Here is a 16,662-nt window from a genome sequence, read left to right on the forward strand (position 1 = left end):
TACGCTGTAAAGATCGTGTTTGACAAATAAACCATTTTATGAAATAGCATATAACAACATGTTGGAATGCCAAAAGCAGTAAATTTAAAGTACTTCACAAAGAAATTCTGCAGTTATTGTTTTGCCTTCTTGTTTGTTCAATGTTTTTTTTTTCTCAATCTGCAAAGTTGCACAGCATAAAATATGAGGGAAGAATAAATGACTTGCTGCTGTACTTGTGCACATGTATGTGTCTGGATTACTTGTTGACACGTTTGACACCCTACTGAAAAATGAGGACGGACAAGTAAGAACGAAAGCACAAATGCTGGCTTAGTGTATCGTCATCACGTTATGACGTTACAGAAGACTGGCTGCTTGCTTGTCAGTCCCTTATATGGTATGTGCATGTTTGTTTCCTGTCGTTGGAACAATTCCTAGACTTTTTTATTTTTTTAGGTCTATGTTTTTGGTATTTCACGTTGCTTTTCTGTTTGCAGTGCTGTAAAAAAGTTGCAGATTTATTTTTTTTCCTAGACTTTGCTTTTCTTTGGTCACCCTTACATGTTTTAGATAATTATACAGATAATTAAAATATAGTTCTTGTGTGAAATAACTATGATTAACCACCTTTTTCAGAAAGATGAGTTCTATTTCAACTCCTTACACTCAGATCTGATTATAGTATAACCTGTGGAATAAAAAAAATCACTTAACCAATCTGACAACAGGAAATATACTCAAAGATAAAAAAGAAAGAAAAAAAAGCAAAGGATGATGCAGATTTAGCCATACTAGCTATTTTTTAGAGTGTGTTTACAGTTTTAATGGTTTCCTTGTTGGTCACTCATGTGAGATATGTACAGAAAAGCATAAAATAACATGGAGATTGATGTCTTCTTTTCTTGTCTTACTTCATTTAAATAGTAGCTTTGAGAAATTCACTTCATTGTCACATTACATTTATACTACAGAAAGCTAAGAAAGTCAGGGGCAGCCAATTAAAAGTCACCAGAGAGTGATCAATTAAAAGTAAAGTTAACAAACTGATCTGCTCACATTTTTTTCAGTTACGTTTGGGGACGTATGGAGGATAAATGGAACAAAATCATGTTGTCAGCATGTAGTTTTATGCTCCTCAGCTCTAGAATCATAATGAAACTGTTAGGAAAAAAAACCTTCATATCCAAATATATGACTTTCTAGGAAATAAATCAAAAACCTTGCTTCTAAATTTAAGTTATGCTTTTGGTCACATGCACATGCTTTTTCTGATACTTTAAGATGGACATTGAAACAATGTCCAATGTATTGTAAAACTGGTCAACTTTTGCCCATCAGTTGGAAAACCTTTTTGATTCAACAACCCGAAACATTACCTGTCAAGTAACTTCAAAAGATTAATTAGTCTCAAATGTGCATTTTAACACTTATTGCCGAAATCCAAATTTTATTTTTTACAACGCGTGTCTTACTTTCACTGTAGATTTCTTCGCTTGGATTTCAATTTCAGTTCTTGTTAAAGCACTTTGTTTCCCCTACAATGTTCACATTAAGGTAAATCGTGTTTGTTATGGTAAACGATTGCGTTTCCTCTGAAAAAAAAAAAGTCTTCAGTTGTGAGTCACACTCTCAGACAGCTTAGTCAGTGTTTTCCCTGAAATCTAATCACTGGCCACACCAATAATAATCGAGCAACTCACGTATTAAATGGAGTTGGTAGTATTCTGTCGAGTAATCGCATCGGTCTTTAAAGAAAATTTAGCTGTAAATCTGTAAATGATTGTACAAACTCGCCACTAGAGTAACGGCTTCATACTCAGCAGTGTTTAACTGCAAATCAGCCGCACGCCGCTGCCTGCCTGTGCAGCAAAAAAACAAACAAAAACAAAACAAAAAAAACAAGCCTCTGGTGTGATTTATGTGCAGTCAAATGAAGCAATACACACGGCTCCTTCATTTTCTCACGTAGGTAATCGGGGTACAGTAACACGGGAGGACAGGCAGCCAGGCAGGAAGCAGCGTGGGCAGTCTCCCTGTGTCACCGCCTGCGTCAGACCAGACGCCAGGAGGGAGTTTTCCACTGACGAAAAAGGCTGCGCTTCTCGGCAGTCTGCTTCAGACAAGGGAAGCGCTTCGGCTGGTGCGGAGCCCAGGAGACAATAGCAGCGAGAGCTGTCTATACACACACACACACACATACATACATTTATGCGGGGATTCACGGACTGTTTTTATTTTTTTTTTTCCTCCCATTTTTTATTTTTATTTTTTTAAATTCACATATTTTATTTCCTGCGCTTGTCTCGGATTACTCTCCCATCGATTGATTATCCAGTCCTTCTTTGATTCCCAATGGTGATCGGATACTTAAATTGGTGAGTATCGCTGCTGAGCGGCGTCATTTATCTATTTGTTCTGTTTGAATGTTTTTTAGTTGTTTGATCGGTTTCAAGTATTTCCACATGGTTTGCGTAAGGGAGCCATTGTGACCGGTTAATTTTAAGGTTTTTTTTTTTTTTTTTAGTCGTTGCTGCATTACTTAAAAGAACGACTGTCGCTCAAGTTGGCGATTTATTGTCGTGACGCGCTTGGACATTTAATCTGTTAAAGTGAGTTTTAATCTAACGACACGCATGTATGTAAATACGTGTTTTTATCGACGCAAAAATGAACAAGCAAAGATAGCGGCAAAGATTTTTTTTTTTTAAATAATAAGTTGACCGAGTCGCGATTCCAGCCAATCGGGTTCATTCATTTGCCTTCTTTATGCTCGTATGTGGAGTTTTATGTTCATGTAAACTCCAGAGCTCTCATTTAGCGGCTGAACTCAACCATAAGGGTATTTTGTGCTCGTAGCTTCATTTACATGAACTGTTGATGAGGTTGGCTTTGTGTATTGAGTCTCTGAGTAGTGTGTGTGTGTGTGTGTGTGTATGTGTGGAGTTGTTCACCTCGGTGGTGCTGGTGCGCCTCTTGTAACGAGAGCGACTCCTGAAGGCACTACATGTGAGCGCCCAGCTGACAGGGCTGCTGTCATTAGAATTAGCATTAATCATGAGGAATGATCAGGTCAGGGAGGGGTGCTTCAGAGAAGGAGGAAGGAAGGGGGGCGACTCTGTTGGCGCATGTGCAGAGTAGATTTGATAATTGATTTTTTTGATTAATTTGATTAGGATGTTATTTCTTTTCAAAGTGAATGATCTGTGGCAGGTTCACGTTCAGTGAGCACTTTCTTGTTTGAACTAGTTTTGCGTGACAACAAGCAGTTATTTATGAATGTGTGAGTTCATTTGCATGTGATCAGCTTACATGTGTCGGATGTGTTTTGCTGTTTTTTTATTTTATTTTTTTATTTTATGTCGTTTATTGTTCTCCCGACTGCTATCTGAACCAATATGTATATCAGCGATAGTTTAAATCGTCTCTAGTGCGACCTCACCCGGATCACTTTTGAAATCATGTTTTTTTTTTTTTTTTGATTTGGTCTGAATGATCCTTTGTTTACGGAAAAGGCTTATAGTCCTTGCTGTTCAGCACTGATTGAAACATGCTTTCCATATTAATGCACACACATGTTAAATAACTCGTTGCCTCATCTTGCAGGACAATAAAATGATTACAACAAATTAACAAAAAAAAGTATTGCAGTGGTGAAACAAAACCTCTGTGTCTTTGAGGGGAAATTATTGTGCCAGTATGTGTAGACTGCATGGATTTTAACTCAGACTGGACGGGCTCTTCTTAGCGGTGCCAGGTTCACAGCGGGATTCTCCTCTGTGACCCACTTGGGTTGATTTAACACAACTCTTGCAGGCAACACCAGTTGGCCACCTTATATGTCTTAGTTCATGCAGCACAATTTCTATTCCATGTGGGTCTCATTGCTAAATGCTGGCTGACCTCTAACCAGGGGGGCAGCCAGAAGATTTTACAAAAAGTGGCCAGAAGGGGGCCAATAATAATCTTGGAAAGATGACCAAACCTAAGCCCTAACAGAACTTCTGGCATTTCTTTTATTTAATGTTATAGCAGAAGCTAGAATTAATACTCTAAACTAATTTCTTGTAGTTTTACAACATGCTTCACAAAGTTTTGTGTCGATGAGTTTTTAATTGCTGCAGTTTTCCTATTAGTTTTTTTTTTTTTAGGTTAAGATCCAGTAAAAACTGGATCCTAGTAACGTGTATAACGCTACATCTATGATTTTGATGAGCATCAGTTGGCATTATTGTGAAAGTCATAATTGGATCTCATTGGATCATCAATTTAGCCCCACTAGGAATTCACAGCCATTCTTGTAATATCAAGACTGAGTTTTCTGAAATTCTCAAGAAAAAAAGAAAATCCTTATCAATGGTCTTTCTTTTTTTTTTCCTTCTTGCATAAAAATCATGTACATTGGAAGAGGTGGAAAGAGGTTAACGCATTTATAGAGGTGACTGTTGTTTCCCCAGAATACCCTTGATGGCATCCCTGAATCTACCAAGGCAAATATCATCCACCGTCTAACTGCCTCATGTCCATCTTGTTATCTTGTATTCAGTTAACCTTGCGGTGCCTGCAGCTGTCAGACGCATCATACAATCTGGATGGCCGCTTCCTGTGCACCGCTCTCTGTTTGTTTCACAACCTCAGGAAGCTCTTGCTCACTTTTGGTATCTCTCCATGCCAGCTGGGAGAGAGAAGCAGCAGAAGAAAGCTGAGTTCAGGCGAGGCTGGGCCCCCTCGCTTTTGTGCTGGGAGCGCAGAGAGAAGAAGGAGGGAAGAGGACAGGATGGGGGTGGGAGCGAGGGGAGTTGGCTGACACTCTTGAACACAGCAGCCGTGCAGAGAGAGAGAGAGACAGAGAGACAGAGAGAGCTCCCATCTGGCTTTGTCTTCTCCCAGCATTCCATACGGCAAGTGTCCCAGACTGGATCATGACCCCTGAACCCACAACCTCCTCCTCCCTTCCTCCCTGCACACATACACACCCAGAGGAAAGAAAAATTTCTCAAGTCTGTGTGCTCCTTAACAACCTTCTCCAGATTTTAAAGCTACTAGTCGGACTATTTGGTAGAATCCCTCAAAATCACATTAGATGTGACGTTTTTCTTTGAGCATTTCCCCACCATTCTTCCTCCTTATTTGCATACTTTAATCAAATTCCTCCTTCAAAGGAGTTTACTTTCATTTTGTGTGACTGCAGCAAAGCATATTTAGCTGCTCTGTGTGAGCAAACCATGGAACTATTCATTCAGTTTGCATTAGGTGAATCATACAGATGGAAAACTTCAGAAAACAGATTTGTATCAGTTGAAGTTCTGAAACCGGTCGTTGAATGTCTGTTTATATCTGGCACAGAGACTAGCAATTACAATTATCTGAAGCCCTAATTCGGATACATTTACATTTAACTTGTTTATGTGCTCTGCACTTCCTCTTTTTTCAAAAGATCAATTCTAAATTGAATGCTCACATACTTCAGCATCTATGTCATAATCTGCCAAAAGTTGCTGGCCAGCCGTAATGTTTACTCACATAAGTTTATCTTGTGCTTCATGTGTGTCAAGTCATGGTTTTATACTTTGTGTGCATCACTGGACCATTCCTTTTAAATTTGCACCAAACTTGAGGGCATGTATGAGGTGCATATGTGAGCACACAACCTGACAGGTGTGGCTTTTGAAAAGCAAAAAGCTCAGGTTTCTCAGTGAGCAGGACTTTCCATCGTTTAGCAGCAGAAGGCACATCTGGGTTAGATAGAGCCTGTGTTCTTCTCCCACTGTTACAGCTGGAGCTGCGCTGCCAGAGTGGAATTCCTGCGGATTGGAGACATGACATTATTTATTTGTTTTGTACAATCCTTCCCCCTTCTTCCCACCACCTCTCCTTTTTGGAATCGCTATGTGCACGGGGCGAAGCAGAGGAACAGAATGTTTCTGTGGCACAGTCACACAGCGAGCCCTCAGTGAGAACAACAGGCTCAAAGAGGAGGAAAAAAAAACAGCAGATGTGCTTTTGCTGCTTTGCTCCAGCAGGTGGAGCACTTCTGACTGACAGCTTGGGCTTTAAATAATGATCCAGAATTTGCCCAGCTGGGCAGGAACAGGAGTCAGGGCCACCTTCATTTCCGCAGCTCTGATCAGTTACCTGAGAAGTGTTGTACCCTGAAGCCCTGTGGGAGGCGGGGGCTGACCTGCCCAGACACAACTCCCGCACACGCAGGAAGGACTCCCGGGCTCATCATTATCACATTTTATGAGCACTCAGTCAGTCGTTCAGACGCTGCGAGGTTGTCAGTGTGCCATGTAAATGCTCTCAGCAGGCCAAGATTAGCACAACTTGTCACTCCCACCCATGTTGTTATCAGCTGCAAAGGGGGCTGGGCAGACGGTGCAAGGGGCAAAGTCAACTGTGACTTGTCTTGTTGGGCTGCAGGGTAGAGGTTTGGGGGGCAGGGAGATTCAACAGGTTTGTAGTTCTGGAGTTTCTGTGACAAGTAGAAATGCTGGAAAAGTCTGGAATTTAATTCAGGATTTTCTGTCTGCATGAATATGGAAAAAGACACAAGAGAGTGGAAAACATTTGTATTTCCAGATTTTATTCATGGTCTCTATACACCCGTTTTGATTGAAATATCTCCTGTAAAAGTTCAGTATACTTTGGACTGAGGTTCTGGGTAATTTGAGTCTGGAAACGTATGGAATTTAAACATGGAGAGATGTGTTTTAACTCTAAGTTTTTCTTACCCACAAATGCCAAGATTAAACTGGTTGTTTTTTGTTTGTTTTTTTAATTAAATGCCACTTTTAAATTTGTACATAATTTGCTTGAATAAAAAGCATAGATATGTGTTGGGCTCATCATTTGAGCCTTTTGTTTGCATCCAGATGTCACTGAAACATCTAACAAATCCCTTAGGGGGACAATAACCTATGTTTCCAGATAAGGTAAAGAGATTCTAAAGTCAAACCAACAGCACACAGCTGTGCGTGTATCGAGATAACCTCATCTCACTGACATAGTTCTGCGTCTGACTTGAGCTGTGTAGTTCTTCTGGTGACAAATCTTCTCGCCGGAGATTTATCTCCCCAACTCTGCGACAACTTGGTGCTAGGGGAGCACCTTGGCGGATGCGTCCTTTATCTGTCTGCCCGCGTGTGGCTTGATGGAATGACAGCAATGCATAATTTAGTGCTCGCTGAAAACATGCTGCGCTCCCTCTCTCTGGCTCAGCTGTCCGATCCCATCCATTCTCTACTTTTTGTATATGTCTTTGTTTTTTTTTCCTTCCTCGCCCTCCACCCTCTTGCAAAATACTCATTACAAGACAATTATTTATTTATTTATTTATTTTTTACCCCTGGTCTCCTGCTCCATTCGTGCTCCCTTGGCCTTGCTCTTTGGCTGCAGCGGCTGAGAAGCTCCAGATTGACTACAAGCCGTCCCTTGCTGGGATTAACCTCTCTCCATTGTTTCTGCCCGTTGAACAGGATTAACAAATCAATGTGTCAGGTAGACTGCAGTCAGGAGACAATGACCCAGTTCTGACACCACTGCCCCCCTTTTCCTCTCATCCACCTACCTCTTTCCCTCTCCTCCCCCCCTTCTGTCTCTCTGCAGCTTTTAATTAAAACGACTTTGCTTAGCTGGCGCTATGTGCTCCCTGGAGGATGCCTTATAGCTTTTGTTTTCCTTTTTTTTTTTTTTTTTTTTTTCTTTTTGCAGAAAATTGGGGGTTGGAACTGATGGTAAAATGTGAGGTGAGCTGATACCGCGCAACATTTGGAACACACATGTTGTCTGATAAAGTGAACACATAAGCAACAGATGCTGCATCCAGGTGCTTGGAAATTGTTTCAAGGCAAATCCACTCCCTCCCCCCAGATCCCTCCGATTTAAATACGAGGCATTTGGAGATTATTTTGCGCTCCAACACACTTGCAGAGGGGAAAATTAGTGGCTTGTGTTCTCACTCGCTACTGTTTGGTGGAAGCCTTTTTTTGTAGTTGTTGGAAGCCGGCATGACCTATTGCAAGGTGAATCATTCATCTTGTGTGTACTTTGGACAACCACAGCAAAGACAATAATAGCATCCCCCCTTACTCCTAGAAACGTGTATGCCTTTTGCCCTTGACTCTTGCATCTTTATCTTTGTCACAACTGACCACTGATTTAGCATATTCTTCTCTGTAGTATGCTGGAAAAAAAACCCTCTTTTCTTCTCTACCTGCTTAGTTGTTTATCTGTCCCTTCTGTTCTTGGAGTGATTCTGTTCTTGGAGTGCTGACTCTCTTACAGTGTTCATACAAGATGGGACAGGCACGCGGAGTGGAAGTTCTTGTAAATCGACTTTTTTTGGTACCTTCAAAGAGCGACAATGAGTTACAGTAGTTTATTGACATGATAATGCCGCTGAGCCCACAATAATTGACCTAGCAAGACTTAAATTTAGCTCACTTGCAAATGCAAAGGATCCCTTCCCTACAATTATCACAACCTTACCTTTTAATTGAGTTTTGTTGCTAAATTATAGGTATTACAGTGAAAACATTTGAGCAAACAGAGCTGAAAATAACCCAAAAATTGAGGCACATCCACAAGTTTAGCTTAAGTTGGAGCAGCTGGCAGAGGATCTCCAGTGATTACACAGGCAAAAAATTAGACACAATTGATAATCATAAAGAAATATTGTTTCTGACCATTTCACAGATTAGTGTGACAATAATCAAACCAGCATGAAATGAGAGTAGTCATTTGAAGTATGGTATAATATTAACAGCACTGCAACAGCTTGTTGCAGAAAGCTGGTTTAGCGGTCTTGTACTGTTGAGGTTTTGCTACTGTTTGCCTTCTGACAAAAAAAAAGGTGACAGACGGGGTGTGAGGTCCTGTATCAGTTTGAGTCAGATACAGAAATAGAGACCCTTCAATTACTCTTTCACTCCCTCCCACAAGGCACTCTTTTACCTGAGACCCAGTACTCTCAATCAGAGTGATATAATTTGTTTTTTGGGTGATGGTAGAGAAAACAGTTTGATGAAATTATCTCTTTCTCCATACCACATAGTCGTTGGGAGTGTCTGCACTGGAACAGAGCCCAGTGGTATCTTCCCACTCCCCTCTCTTCCTTCCTCTCTACTCCCCTCCTAGTTTAGGCTCAGACCCAGATTCTGAAAATGATGACCTGTACTGTACAGCGTCCACCACTGCCTTTTCAGAATTGGCAGAGAACCCCGGGGACATCTTTTTGTCGCATAAATATAAAATGTACAAGTTGTACCCTTCCATCTCAGCAAATAATGCAAGTTTGTAATGTGCTTCGATATTTTCCTACAACTGCTCGAGTTCTGAGATACTTTATAGCCGGTTCAAGTTCAGAATTAAACACATCAACCAGGTTTGACCAGTGTGAGGCAATATTATGAAAGATTAGTGGATAAATGGCATTCTTTCTCCTCCCTTTTTATTTTTAAAGGATTTATTGCTGTTATCACTGAACCAGCAGCCTCTAATGGGAGTTGTGAAGAATGCATGAACTGCATACCAACAATACAAAAAAAAGAAAAAAAAAATCCTCCATGCATTATTGTGCATGTAAAAATTCCACATGAAAACAAACAAGATGAGTGGCAAATTCCTGTTAGCCTTGACCTGCTTGAAGAGAATATCAGTGGTTGAATGATTGGGTCACCTTTTGTGGTCTGTCTCTATAATCAATGCTGAGCTGATGGGATTTGTAAGAGGGTGAAGGGTCCAGTAATTGTTGACTTAGGCAAATAAGGACTGATTGATTGCTTCCTGTGCCCATGGCTAGCTCCCATTATTTGCAGCATGAGACTTGGATCCCTGGTCACTCTCAGATGGCAGTACACAGAACTCATTTTTGCTGCTTTAGCCGTGCAAAGGTTTTGTGTGCACACAAAAGCATGACAGATACTTGCAGTACATCCTGTTCTTACGAAGAAACCCGTGTTGCTTTTTATTAAGTGGTGTGGATAATGTTCTAATAACCCTTGTCTTTCTGCCTATTCATGCAGATTCTTCACGCTAGACGCCATGACTGGGCTTCTGAAGAGGAAGTTTGAGGAGGTGGACGAGGACCCATGCTACTCGTCTCCGTCACCCTCTTCCCTCTCTTCCGCCTGCTCGGGCTGGGACTCGGAAGGGGAGAGCTGTTACTCGGACACCCTGGATTCCAATCCCAGCAACCCGTGCTCCCCAGCAACAAATTTCAACAGTGAGTGTTCTCTCTCAAGCATTCTCTCAACTTGTCTTCAGCATCCGCTTGAACTCTGATTGCAATCCAAACATTATACAAGACGGCTTTAGCAATTTATGCCACTGGCATCCGATGAAACACTTTGCAGAAATGGGTCCAGACTTTTACAATGAACACCTCTGATGATTTTTATGCCCTAAAGCTGCAAAACGGTTAATCACATTAAGCACGGGGGTGGCTCACCTCGGTTTTATTTCCACCATCCTCCCAGAACCTTGCAGATAGACCTATTGCTTCACTTTTCCTTTCAGAGATTTAGGTCGAGCAGCTTCAGGGTGTTTACGTCTGTCTGGACCCAGCTAAGTCTTTAGGGGCACCGGTGGTGAGTTTGGAGAGGGGATTGTGTTATGTATTGGGGAGAAGGTTGCAAGGTTTCCAGGATGGTGGGGCAGGAAGCCAGGAAGAGAAGCATGGCAGGTTGCCAAGGCTGGGAACACACAGCGCCTTGTCTGAAACCTGGGCGTGCACCCAACACAGGTGCTGGAAGAAACTGGGTGAAGGGATAGAAAAAAAGGTGTGGGGGTGGTGGAGGAAGCAGACATGCAAGCCTACTTAGAAGATCTGATTGAGTGGACTTTTATGATTTGGTGTTTGTGTTGGACAGAAATTTGTTTGCCAGAGAACACTGTGCAAAGATAGTTCATCTGGAAGCCACAGAGAGGACGCTGTTTGTCTCTTGTGGGTTGAATGGATATGAAGCTGAACCTGGCACTCGGGTTGATCTGTATTAGCCCTGGCAGCAGATCATACGAATCAGTAAGGCTGTTGTGTTTGTTGGTTGTCCATACTGAGGCAAAAGGACACTTTTGCCATAAACTTTTCACACTATTAGGATAATTTAATTTGCTTTGAAGTCGTCAGTAATATGTCCTTTACCTAATGTAGACTGAATTACTGTCTACTGTGGAAACAAAATCCCTTGGTGGTAAAAGGCTAACATGTAGTCATAAAGTGCTAGATAATCCACAACTCTGCAACTTAACCGACTAGCTGTCACTGTCCACTTTTCTACAAACTCACTTTGACACAGCAACTCTCTACTAGATACAAGGAAACTATAATGGATTGATATCTTTTAAGTATGTCACTTATAAAACATCCAAACTTTCCACTTTAACTGTCATTTAAAAAGTCACAGAGAAGCTACTGGTTTTTGTACATTTCTTTGTTTCTGTACAGGGACTCTGTATGGAGTTCCCTTCCATAAAACAAAGGTAATGGGGACCAGATGGGCAGGGGATTACCAGACTTTTCTTTAAACACATAGGCTACTCTTTTTAAAAATGGCTGCTGGAGCTTAAGCGGTGGGAAAGGTTGCTTGTCCTTAAAGGAAACTTAAAAGTTGAAAATTCCTTGATGGAGTAAGTAGAATTTACACTTAAGTTCAGCTCTGCACTCATCCCCATTGTGGTTTATTTCTAGGTATAGCTCATTAATGACCTTTAAATGTGTGGGTCATGATTCAAGTGAGAAGGTTTCCATCCCTCCCGAAAGCCCCAGGGATTTTACTGATCATGTAGTGATCCTCGGTGCTTCCTCCACCGCGTTCACCATCAACAAAAGGGAAATTCCTGAGCTGGGCGTCCTTTGGTCGCACGCTAGTGTACAGCCGGATGGATTCCCAGCAGTTTGGGTTTCATTTTACAGGATGCATGCATGTCAGACTCCTCTTGGCACTATCATTTAATTGGGTACATGATAAGGCCAGGTCAATAAATCACAGAGGTGTCCTTTTGCAATTTGTCCAGCAGCATCAGCACAAAGATGTGGAGCAGTGTGCCATCTAGTGGTAGAAAATGATGCAGGATCACCCTTTATGTGTTCTAATATTCTTCTTTTTGTCCTTCCATAGTAACATCCATTCTGAAGAAATCCAAAAGAGCACGGCGGGGCAACGTCACGTTCGACCAGGTGACTGTGTTCTTCTTCCCACGGTGCCAGGGCTTCACCAGTGTTCCCAGTCGAGGAGGTTGCACCCTTGGCATGATGCAGCGCCACAGCGTGCGGCGTACATACACTCTTGCAGAATTTGCTGCGGAACAACGGCTCCTGCGCAGAGAAAAATTCCTCAATAGGCTTCGGGAAGAGAAGCTGGAAGCTATGAAAATGAAGGTGAGAAATGCCTCGAGCTAAAATCTTCTAAGTGGGGCTCAGCCTCCTGTCTGAGGTGACAAATACACATGATTCCTTTTGTCTGCTACAGCTGACAAAAAACGGAACCCAGGAAAGCGAGGAGGCAGATCAGCTTACATTAGATGACATCCCAGAGCAAGACATAGACATCAGCAGTGCCAACCTGGACGAGGGCTCTTTCCTTCAGCCATTCCCATCTAAGAAGCGTTATGCACTGCTCAAAGCAGCTGGTGTGAAGAAGATCGACAAGGAGGAGAAGAGACAGCTGCACGAGCTGAGGCTCTCCAGGGAGAACTGCGGTTGTGACTGCCAGGGCTTCTGCGAGCCTGAAACGTGCAGCTGCAGCCTGGCGGGCATCAAATGTCAGGTAAAAACAACAACAACCACAAAATAATAAAATCACCTCAAATTTCCTGATGGTAACTGCTACCAAAGAGATTTCAAATGAAAGTTTCTGTTACAAATATTTCAGTTTCTTTCTGCTCCTTGTAGATGGATCACTCTTCTTTCCCATGTGGCTGCACCAAAGACGGCTGCGGCAACACAGAGGGCCGAATTGAGTTCAACTCTAACCGTGTGCAGACGCATTACATCCACACTATAATGAAGCTGGAGCTGGAAAAGAGGCTGGAGGAGCAGTCCAGCACAGAGGAAGAGGAGGAAAACACTACAGATGTAAACACCCAGCTACCAGCGGTGCCCTCTTTCCCTTTCAGCTCAGAGCTGATGGCAGGCGGAGAGAACAGCTGCAGCAGTGACATGACAGACTCATCGGACTCGTCTGGTCAGAGTGAAGATTCTGAGGCAGGCGAGAGCCAGTGCAAGCATCACAGCCAGCTGGAGGTCGACGAGAAAGGTCTGAGCCGGATATTGAGTTTCAACGATACGAACAGCGGCGATAGCGAGGATAAGGACAGTAAAAACACTTGTTGCCCAAATCAACAGAAGCAGCAGCCAACAACAGAGGCATTCAGCAGCTTTAGCATTGTGGACTTTGCTGATGAAAATGACAACATAGACGCTGCGCTGTTGGAATCCACAGACAATCGAGCAACAGCCATTTCAGAACTCTTGGACGAAAACGCCAACCAGGGAAACGGCATTTTCCATAGCTGCAGCGTCCCTCACACGCCTTCTCCCAGCATTGATCGCTCAGCGAGCTACGACATGGACCTGAGCCTCTCCTCGGAGTCAGACCTGGAGTTCTTTGATGGCTTCCCGTGCTTGGGGCCCAGCTCGCTTTATAATTCCCTGAAGGAGTACGAGCACATGGACAACTATTTCCAGTTTCAGCTGCCTAGCTACCCCAGTTTTCCCGCAGCGAGCGACACGGGGACCTGCCTGCTGGAATCTCTGATCGGCCTCTCAGAATCCGTCCCAGAGCCCCCTGCGACATTTACGGACAATCAGCTGATGGAGGAAGCCATGAAACTGTCTGTGATGGAGTCTGTGAAACAAAATACGTGAACTATGTAAAAAAAGAAAAAACCCACAAAAGAGAGAAATGGGGGTGTGGGGGCTTTAGAAGAGGACTGAAAAATGCACATACGATGTCAATGTGTTATGAGGAAGCTGTGATTTCCCTCTTTTTTGCCTATTAAATTTTCAGATTCCAGACTTGCCTTCAAAATGTTAGCAAAGACGTTTGGGATGATTGCTGTGTGAGATGGCAGCTAGGGGTTAAAAGTGGACCGAGATCAATTTGACCAGGCCAATAGAAACCAGAGAATCCTAAGAAAGCTCTTTTAACCAAACTTAAGACCACCAACCGCTTGCTGAGCAGGAATCACCCTTAAAACTGTTTCCAGGTTGGGCGTTAATCTCAACACAGCTGAATGTTCACCTCAGGGAATTCAATTTTTTTCTAGCTTTCTAGCTTTTGGAGGCAATGTGTGGTGACCATTGCTGTGATTGCCTTCATACGAAACCCGAGTCAGATTGAGATGTACAGTAGTTCTGTTTGCATCCCCCTCCTCCCCCTCTCCTTTCTGGAGATGACTTGTGCGAAGAAAAGCTGAGGTCTTCATCAAAAGGTCTTTTTAAGGTACAAGAAAAAAGTCCCTCTCAGAGCTCCTTGATCAGCACTTTATCTGTGAAAATAATTGTATGCATAGGCATTGTTTTGGTTATTTGGGATGGATTCAACAGTTTGATGCTAAATTATGGAGTTTCTTATTTATAGGCTGGTATTGTCGCTCATATTCTTTAAAAAAAAAAAAAAGAAGCTGTATCTGTATTTTATTTTGTTTTAAATTATTTCCTTTATGGTTTTATTTATTTCAGATGAAGCCTCCATTCACAAAGCACTGTGGTTTGTATACCTTAAAGTGCAATCTTCCTCCTTTTTTTTTTTTTTTTTTTCATTATCACATTAAGGTATTGCTATGGGAAATGGAGCCCAGTGGCGGTTTTTGATGTTTCATATAGGCAATTGCCCAGGGCGACATTACAAAGGGGAGCACTCAAGAAACTGCTAAAATATTGCATTTCTACCCTCAACAAGTTTTATATTGTTTTTATGCATTTGCAGTCGTGGGAGAGTGCCCCCTTCTTCCTGCTGTCTTTAGGCTGGCTAGTTTACGTGCTTTATGACGAACTGCAGTGCATTTGATCCAACCCCAGCTGGATTCATGTATTTTTGCTTGGTTGGAAGAAAGAAGAGCTTGCACAAAACGTCATTCATTCGAGAACCGCCACTGACGGGACCACAAGTCCATCCGAAAGTATTTAATATCTATTCTCTTAACACTTTGTTTTAAGTTATTCTGACTTTTATTTCATGAGTTATTTAATTTAAAGACATTTTGGCAATAATGTGGGCTGTCGTGAAGTTTACTGGATGTGCCTGTTTATCAGGGGAGCCATGCCGACCGGTGGTGTGCGCGCAGTGCTTCCGTTTAAGCTTTTGGGACTGAAAACTGTGGAATCTCCCTAATCACTGAAACAAATAAATAAAATTATGGTTCTATTTGTATTGCTGCCTATAACATAACCATAGAAAAATCACACTAATATTTTCTAATATATGTAGGATGAAAGAATTCTAATCACTGACAAATTGAATATTTTATTAAGAAAGCAAAATTAATTAATAATTTTCAATCTGAGACGACCTTTGTAATATATGAATTATAGAGAAAATGTATGCTTATGAAGGTTAGTGCATTCTGAAGTATTTTTAATAGGCAGCCAAATGGTTGAATATATTAGAGAAAAGCCACTAAAACGTAAATTGCAAAAAATCTATTTGATTGTACTCTGAGTATTTCTGGAAGTCTGTGACTTGGGTTAAAATATGTTAGAAATTACACAAATGCAAAGGTTTTTTTTTGTTTTGTTTTTGTTTTTTTTTGTACTTTAGTGGTTTAAAAACTGCATATATTATACAGTCTTTACTCCCGAACCCTGAAATTTGAAGAGTTGCCTCATTGAGTATCAAACAAGACTTTTTTTTTTTTTTAGCTGAGGGACACTAGAGAGCTGATGTACATATCCTCACCCTTTCCACGGCTGTTTTATCAGCCTTTTCTGGACCCTTTAGAAATTATGCATGCAGGTCCTATTTGTTAAAACTTCTTCTGAATAATTGTATTTTTTTGAAAAGTGCAGAATGCACATTGGAAATGTATTATTCGCTTTTTGCCTTTTTTTTTTTTTATATAATTTCATCCTGTATATGTTCGTATGCCACAAAGTTTGGCACCATTCTTTGCCAGCAAACATATTTTCTCTTGTAAAAAACATTCAATCTCATGAAGAAATGACATCAGTGAGTGTTTATCCATGTAATATATCACAGTACAGTTTATTATTTCAAAAGAATGTGTCTTACTTTTTCTTTGCCTTTTTGTGTTGTGCATATTTCTGCTTGAAAAGGTCCTGCAGAGCAAACAAAGCTGCTTTATTTTTTACATATTCACACATTAATCTGCTGTTCAAAATTATTTTCTTTCATCTAAGCCATTTTGACAGCTTGTCCCTCCAAATGATAATAAAAAAAAACATTCTTTTGTAAATGCCTAGCTGTTTGTGTGATTTGTCATGTGTTGGATACATTTATTTTAGCTTCTTTAACTTTAACTTTAATTTTCACTTGGCAGCTACAACATTTCATGTCTTGTCTGATTATTTAATGAGACAGACCAACAAAAAGTAGTGCATAATAGAAGTGAAAAGAGGATACATGTTAGCAAAAAGGTGTGCATTTATAAAAAAGTCCCCATTACTTTAATACCACTAAATAAATTAATCTCAGTATAAATAAGAATGAAAGAAAACCTCTT

At 41.4% G+C, this 16,662-nt stretch overlaps 1 protein-coding gene across 1 annotated transcript; it reads left to right on the forward strand.

The window, feature by feature from the left end:
- Positions 1-2,046: 2,046 nt before the first annotated feature.
- Positions 2,047-16,395, forward strand: csrnp1b (cysteine-serine-rich nuclear protein 1b). Its single transcript, XM_055037678.1, has 5 exons — positions 2,047-2,357; positions 10,005-10,204; positions 12,099-12,358; positions 12,450-12,746; positions 12,872-16,395. The coding sequence occupies exons 2-5, from the start codon at positions 10,024-10,026 to the stop codon at positions 13,844-13,846; spliced, it is 1,713 nt and encodes a 570-aa protein (XP_054893653.1). The 5' UTR covers positions 2,047-2,357; positions 10,005-10,023; the 3' UTR covers positions 13,847-16,395.
- The last annotated feature ends 267 nt before the right edge of the window (positions 16,396-16,662 follow it).

The sequence above is a fragment of the Poeciliopsis prolifica genome, unplaced genomic scaffold, assembly GCF_027474105.1.
Source record: "Poeciliopsis prolifica strain line A6 unplaced genomic scaffold, Auburn_PproV2 SCAFFOLD012, whole genome shotgun sequence".
In the NCBI taxonomy this organism is placed as follows: Eukaryota; Metazoa; Chordata; class Actinopteri; order Cyprinodontiformes; family Poeciliidae; genus Poeciliopsis; species Poeciliopsis prolifica.